The sequence below is a fragment of the Alligator sinensis genome, unplaced genomic scaffold, assembly GCF_000455745.1.
Source record: "Alligator sinensis unplaced genomic scaffold, ASM45574v1 scaffold1274_1, whole genome shotgun sequence".
Lineage (NCBI taxonomy): Eukaryota > Metazoa > Chordata > Crocodylia > Alligatoridae > Alligator > Alligator sinensis.
In genome coordinates, this window is record NW_005842570.1 from 562,159 (window position 1) to 569,031 (window position 6,873).

Consider the following 6,873-nt stretch of genomic DNA (forward strand, 5'->3'; position numbering starts at 1 on the left):
GGGGGAGTGGGGGGTGGAAATGACTACACGCATGACATTTTACAAGTAGATAATTGAAACATGTTTCTTAGTTGCTTATAAAAAGTTAGGTATCTTAGAAGGCTTACCAGCATTTATGAAATGGCCCAAACAGTGTACTTTCTCCCTGAGTCTAAATCAGAAAGCACAATACAAGTCATGATCTGATACCTAATATTCCAGCTTCCACAGCATCCCCTAGATTCCTTTTCAAGCAGGTAAGCCTTGCAGTATTTGGGAAAGATCAACATGTTCCAGTTATTTCAAATCAAGGCAAGGAAGCAAGCAGAGAATTGTAAAAGTTAAAAGGTTCTCATGAGCCTCCCTTTTACATCAGAGGAGCTTTAACTCCAGCATCTTCGCCAACCTCAGCCATGGCAGCATGATACAGGAACACAGACAATTCCTCAAAAAAGTGGCTTGAAGTCACTTCTGACTTAGCTTTTTGAAGGAACTATGCCCCTGTAATTCCCTAAATGGACTTCAAGATGCTCAACACTCCTCAGAATCCGACCAACTTGGACTCTGACCATGTCCAGACAAGCGTGGCCATGCAGTATGTGCACATTCAGGCATTTCCTGTGCTGCTACGTTGCAGTGCTGGGGTGTTTTGTTTATTTTTGACCCTGTGAGATCCCAGGAGCAAAAAACCCCACACAGAAAAAAAGCAGGGCAGCAGCAGGCACGGTCTAAAACCAGAGTCTGGCCTGCTGGAGCCATGCTCCAGCTGCCCCAGCCCTCAGGTAAGCCAGCTGGGACCAGCAGTTGCTGGTCCCAGCCTCCCCTACCCCACCCAAGGTAACCTGCTGCACACCAGTGCATGTGGCACAGGCATTGCTTGGGGGGGAAGTAGCAGCAGCACAAAGTGTGCCACTGCTATTTGGCCCTGAGGAAGCAAATGTCCATGCTCATCTGGGCATGGCTTTTGGGTAAGAGTCAGCACTTTAAATCCCACTAGGAAAACAGAAGGCAAATCAATAAAGTCTGGAGCGGGGTGCTGTGTTTATATGAAGGCAGTCCACACAATCAAGTAATAACAGCTTTCCTAGCTTCAGCTGTAAAGGAAGTTAAGGTGTAGTGACCACATAAAACGCAGTATAAACATCCTGTCTAGAGATGACAAAGATAGATCCATATCATGGACCAGTAATCTCCTGGTCAAATACACCAGGCTGGGGGAAGCATCTTCAACAGCTACTTTTTTTTAAGGGTGCACTGATATATTGGTTGGCTATTGGATTGGCAGTGATAAAAGGAAAATAACATTGGTTATCAGCTTTTTTTGATCATTGTAACCAATTAGGGCAGTGTGCCCGGAACACCCTGGTGAGGATAGCCCAGTTTCTGTGCCCTGATGCTGGTCTGACCCATAGCAGACTACAGGTCCCAGGGAGCGCTGGGAGTGGGAGAGGGTACCAGGGAATGGTCACAGGGTGCCATGCTCAGCAAAGAGACTGTTACTGGCTCCTGCTACTGCTGCCATGGCAACACTGTGCACAGCAGGGGCCTGACACTAGGGCTGCCGTGGAGACTGGGCTGCACACAAGTGAGGTAAGGTGCTGCGCGAGAAAGATTTTGCTCCGTCAGGCACTGGGCACCTTTGCAAAAGCAGCTTCTCCCCAGCGGCTGCAGGAGCTCGGCTGTGAGGGGCTCGCCGGCACTGCAGCAGTGGCATGGTCTGGGGCTCCAAATGTACCTGGTGCCAGTCTGCATGAGGGTCCACCCCGCCCAGCTGGGATGGCAGGACATGCTGCAAGGAGAGCAGGGCTGCTGGCAGGAGTCATGGGCAAGGGGGGCCACATGTATGGGAATAAAGTTGTCACTACCTTCCTCGAGGGCCACAGCAGGCAGGAGGTGTGTGTATAAGTATGTGTAAGGCTAACAAAAAAAGGTTTATTTAGGTCAGTAGTTTAAAATGCCTTGCACCATTACTAAATATCAGTTATTGGATCCACTTCAGCCAATATAATTGGTTAATCATCAGCTAATGATATCAGCCAAAAAAAAAATCTTTATCGGTGCACCCCTACTACATTTTCATCCTTTAAAGAATCCAGTTATTTAACTAAATCCGTAAGATGAGAACATTGAGGGTGTCTGATCATCACTTAGGCCCCCTCTACATGTTACAGGTATCATGCAATTACCTGGTAAATTGCGGAATCGACTTGAGACCAGCTATAAATGCAAAGTACTTATCACATTACAAAAAACTCCAACCCAACGTAGTTTAATTTGCACATGCAGCAGGGTCTCCCCTGTGGCTGAGAGTCCCATCAGTTGACAGGGCTCCCAGCCACAGGGGTGCACCTCACCTAGTCAGGGCTGCAAATCCTGTAGTATGCCTTCTGGCAAGCTCCCCAGGGCCACAGGATTGCTGCAGGGGCAATTCCCCTGCTACAGGGTTGGTTCGCACTCCCAGGACAGGGAGATTGCCCCTGCAGCTGGGAGCCTCTTAACTGGGGTGTGTGGGGCTCTTAGCCATGGGAGCTTGCCTCTTGCCAGTGTAGGAGGAGTTGAAGATCGGGCTTCCCCTGTACCAGCAATAAGGTGCAATGGGATGTAATATATGATTGCGTGAAGTGCACATTTGAACCCATTGTGCTTTTACCTGTACACACAGAAGGGGCCGTGAAGTCAATAAAAGGACCTAGAACATCTGTTACTCTAGTTGCTTCCTTCAATCCTACATATTCTGTAATATTCTTAAGGACTGAGCCTCACCTCTCTTGCTCTTATTCATGCCCCAATTATGCCCATTTGACACTACTGGGAAGGATGAGCTAAAGATATAAAATGGAATAATCATTAGCATAGAGAAAAGCATTTCAGTACACCTAGCTGTCTCAAGACAGCAAATACAGGATGATCGCATGTCCTTACTCTACTGCACAGGTAGAAACCACCATTACTAAGGAGACAAGGAGCAAGGAGACACCACTGAAGAGTATTGATTCATAGATGTTAGGGTTGGAAGGGACCTCAATAGATCATCAAGTCCGACCCCCTGCATAGGCAGGAAAGAGGGCTGGGTTTAGATGAGCCCAGCTAGATGCATATCCAACCTCCTCTTGAAGACCCCCAGGGTAGGGGAGAGCACCACCTCCCTTGGGAGTGCATTCCAGACCTTGGCCACTCTAACTGTGAAGAAGTTCTTCCTAATGTCCAGTCTATTGCTATCCAGTTCCATCAGGGACAGCACATGCATCGATGCATCTTTCACTGTGCCATATCTAATGGCAATGGGAACAAGCCTGTATGGCAAACAGGCCACAAGTCAAGTCCTGTGCCCTCCCCAAGTGCTATTTCAACCCCTTCTGCTGCTGCTTCTGCTCCCTGCCTACTCCTCAATCTGCTGTGTCACAGAGGCTGCACATGCACTGCAGGTCAGCCACTTGTCTTATAGTTCCAAACGCATGACTTGTGATAACTGCAATGAACCAGGTCATTTTAAAATAGGATTTATGCAACAAGATTTTGCATTATGCTCAGTGTTGATTAGAACTTTCTGAAGAATAAATAAGAATGCACAGAACTATAACACTAGGGGAATCAGATTCTGAACTAAGATAGATGAATATGTAGTTCTGAGGATCAAATTATTATATCTGCACATGAAATATCTTTTGATCCCCAAAAATTAGTTAACAGTAATCGCGATAAAAACATTCTCTTTCCAGATATTCTGAAAATCTTACTTGAATAAGTGCTTTCAAGTCATCTTCTCCTTCACCAAGGCCTAGTTCTTTCCTGGACTTCTCTGCTTCTTTAGCTTCTTCTTCAGCCTGAAATAGCAATTAACTGCTTAGATAGGAGTCCTTAGTATTGCATTTGATCAAAATGTTGTTATAGCAGACACTGACTTTTTAGTTTTTGTGGTCTACGTGCAAACAAGAGCAAAGAAACAAAATCTCTAGCCGAAAACTATTATTCAAGGTAGCATGTCCACAAGAAATGCAATTCATTTTAAACACAAACACTTATCCCTTAATGATTCCATCACTGGGAAGATATATTAATTGTTGCTGTCAGACATGTATTTAAATAGCTTCTACTGTTTAAATGAGACTCAAACTTGATGGTACAAGAAGTGGTACCATAAAACTGATGGTATAAGAAGTGAATACCATGGTGGGATACCTTAAGGTAAAATAATATTTTGTTCTCATGATCTGAGATACCCTTCTAAATTAAGTTCAATTATACTGAAACTTTTGCTAAATTGTTAACAGAAGGGAAACCGTATTCATATAGAAAAAAATGCAAGTAGAAAGTAAAATGCGAACAATGCCTATGATTGCATAGAAACTTTTCAAAAAATGATTATAATTTTAGAACGTGATGTTTGCAGAATTAAGTTACTTCCGAGGAAAAAGAATGCAGAGAGTTCCGAGACTGGCCAAATTTTAACATCTAGTTGACAGACAGGAGTATCACAATTCTATCAGGAGGAGAAATTAAGAAGTACAGAGAGTCTACATGGATTTAAGTGAAATGCATTTTTAAATATTTATATTTGGCATTCAATACCAAATGGCATTTATCTTCTCTTGGGGCCCTGGTATACATTTTAACATACCCTCCTTTTCCTTGCATTCATTTTCTGCCTAGCTTCTTTAATGAAAGCTTTATAGGATGGAACCTCTCCTGAGTCAATGGCCTGCTGTATAATCTTCCTTATCCTGGGCTCATCTGTATAATCCACACACAGCACAGATTCCATAAGCTTGTCCATGTCTCCTTTGAAATCTTTATATGCTGATTTAATGTCAGCCAGCTCTTCTTCTGAACCTTTGTACTTCTTCTCAAAATCCTGAATATCCTTTATGGTGATCTGAATTTAAAAAAATAAAGCATGCACAATTTCATTAATTATAAAACTTGCAGAAGGCAAGTTTGCAAGAAAATAAAGAATAAAAAGGCCCCATACACTGCAGCCCAGCATGCCTCCCATGATCTTCTCTACTAGCTAAGATTCAAGATTGTACTGTGCACGCACGCACCCATCACTATCTTTTAAAACAAGTTCTGAAGAAACTGAACTATCGGTCTGGTCATTGATGTCCTCTGTGGTTAAACCACACTAAAATATCCCTTGTATTCCTTCAAGTACAAAACGTACTTTTTAAAGCCAAGATTTCTTTTAGAGAGGACTTGCATCTTCAATCTGAGGCAAAGAAAAAACCTCTTGTATATACCATGCAGGCTACAGACTTGCAAACAGCTCTTTATTTGGGATGTGTGTGTGGGGAGGGAGGTAGAGGGGGAAGAGGGGCTTTTCTTTGAACCAAGAGTCAGAAAATTTGCCCATCTTCAATTCAAGACCAGCTTCTATTTGATGAAATATAGTGGTACGAACAAGGACCTCAAAGAAAGACACTTTGTTTCCTCTTCCTTTGTCAGCGTTGTAGCTCCAGAGACTGTCCCAAATTGTGATAAAAGATATTACCAGACAGACCTTGTTTATTGGACCAACCATATACTTGGAAGAAAGGTTAGACAAGTGTTTGGGCTCTACAACCCTGCTACCAAGTCACCCTAAAAAGAGGGAGCACTGCTGACATTTGGTTTATGACAGAGTAAGGAGCCTTGGCAGAACCACCAAGTGGTTCAGTCTCAGTATCAACCACCAAGTCTCTTCAGCTTTGTCCTGCTCTGTCCCCCTGTATCTCATGGATGTCCCTGGACCAGGAGTAGACAACTTTTTCCAACTGCAGGACAAAATGACTCAGCCCAGCTCAGATGTGGGGAGGCAGGTACTGGAACCCTGCACTGCTACTATTATCTTCCTGGCAGCAGGGTGAGGGCCACCATTCAGAACTTTACACGCCCAAGGAAAATGGAGGCAAAAATAAAAACAAAACAAACCAGGTGCTGATGGACTTGAGCAGCGGTCTCCAACCTTTTTAAACAAGAGATCACCTTTGGCATTTAAAAGCAACCCAAGATCTACTGTGTGCCATCTCCCCCCCACAAGCAGGTAAGTCTGTGTGGAGAGAAAGGCGGGGACGGACAGATCAAGGCAGTGGCAGAAAAAGTTATTTGGGGGCACACCTCCCCAGCAGGTAAGTCCCCCACACTCAATTTACCCCTGCTTCTGTGGCACTGTCCCTCACCGCAGGGACCTTGATCTAGCCCCCACCCCTTCTCTCCCCCGTGGACTGACCTGCTGGGCTCGGGTATGCATGTGCACGTCCCCCACCCCAGCCTCAGATCTACCGCAAGAGGCTCTAAGATCTACTTCAAGTCCAGGGACCACTGGTGACCACTGGACTTGAAGGTGCCTCCAAGATGAGGAAAGACCTGAGCAGGGGCTGTAGGATTTACATTTGGAACTTGGGTACAAAGCCATGCCAGAACACCCAGGTCCTTGCGTGTGTTTAGTCTGTCAGAGGCGAGGCATTAGAAGGTGGGTGCATAATTAATACCGCTGAGTAAGGCAACCTGGGGAGAGCGCCTGCACCAGGTGCCACTGACACCACACGTCCACAGGTGGAATCCGGGGCACGGGCTGTCGGTCGCTAGCCCTGCTCCTGCAGAGACGGTCCTTGGCTGGCTCCCCCCAACCTGGCAGCTGCAAGGTCCCTCCAGGGGTGGTGAGATACTGCCAGGGCTACAAACACCCAGGGCAAGCAAGAGGCATGAGGGAAGATCCGGGAGGGGACACAACACCCACCTTCTTGAAGAGCAGCCTCCAGTACTCGGCCCAGTCGCGGTCCTGGCTCCGCACGTCCGACTCCTCGTCCACCAGGCCCTGCTCGTCGTACACAGCGCGCTGCTCGGGGTCGCTCAACACCGCGTAAGCCCGGCCCAGCACCTACGGCGGGACAACGTTACCGCCGAGCCCCGCGGCCC

The 6,873-nt window shown here is 46.2% G+C and overlaps 1 protein-coding gene across 2 annotated transcripts in view; it reads right to left on the reverse strand.

The window, feature by feature from the left end:
* Nucleotides 1-6,867, reverse strand: part of DNAJC9 (DnaJ heat shock protein family (Hsp40) member C9) — an 8,374-nt gene extending 1,507 nt beyond the window's left edge. Inside the window, exons 1-4 of one of the 2 annotated variants that reach the window (XM_025214155.1) lie at nt 6,695-6,867; nt 4,598-4,852; nt 3,717-3,803; nt 2,743-2,801 (exon numbers count right to left, since the gene is read on the reverse strand). In XM_025214155.1, coding sequence (XP_025069940.1) covers nt 2,769-2,801; nt 3,717-3,803; nt 4,598-4,753 — 276 coding nt within the window. In that variant the 5' untranslated portion in view covers nt 4,754-4,852; nt 6,695-6,867 and the 3' untranslated portion in view covers nt 2,743-2,768. Of the gene's footprint in view, nt 1-2,742; nt 2,802-3,716; nt 3,804-4,597; nt 4,853-6,694 lie in introns of those variants that run through there. The other variant, XM_014524065.2, reaches the window with a different exon arrangement.
* Nucleotides 6,868-6,873: the final 6 nt, after the last annotated feature.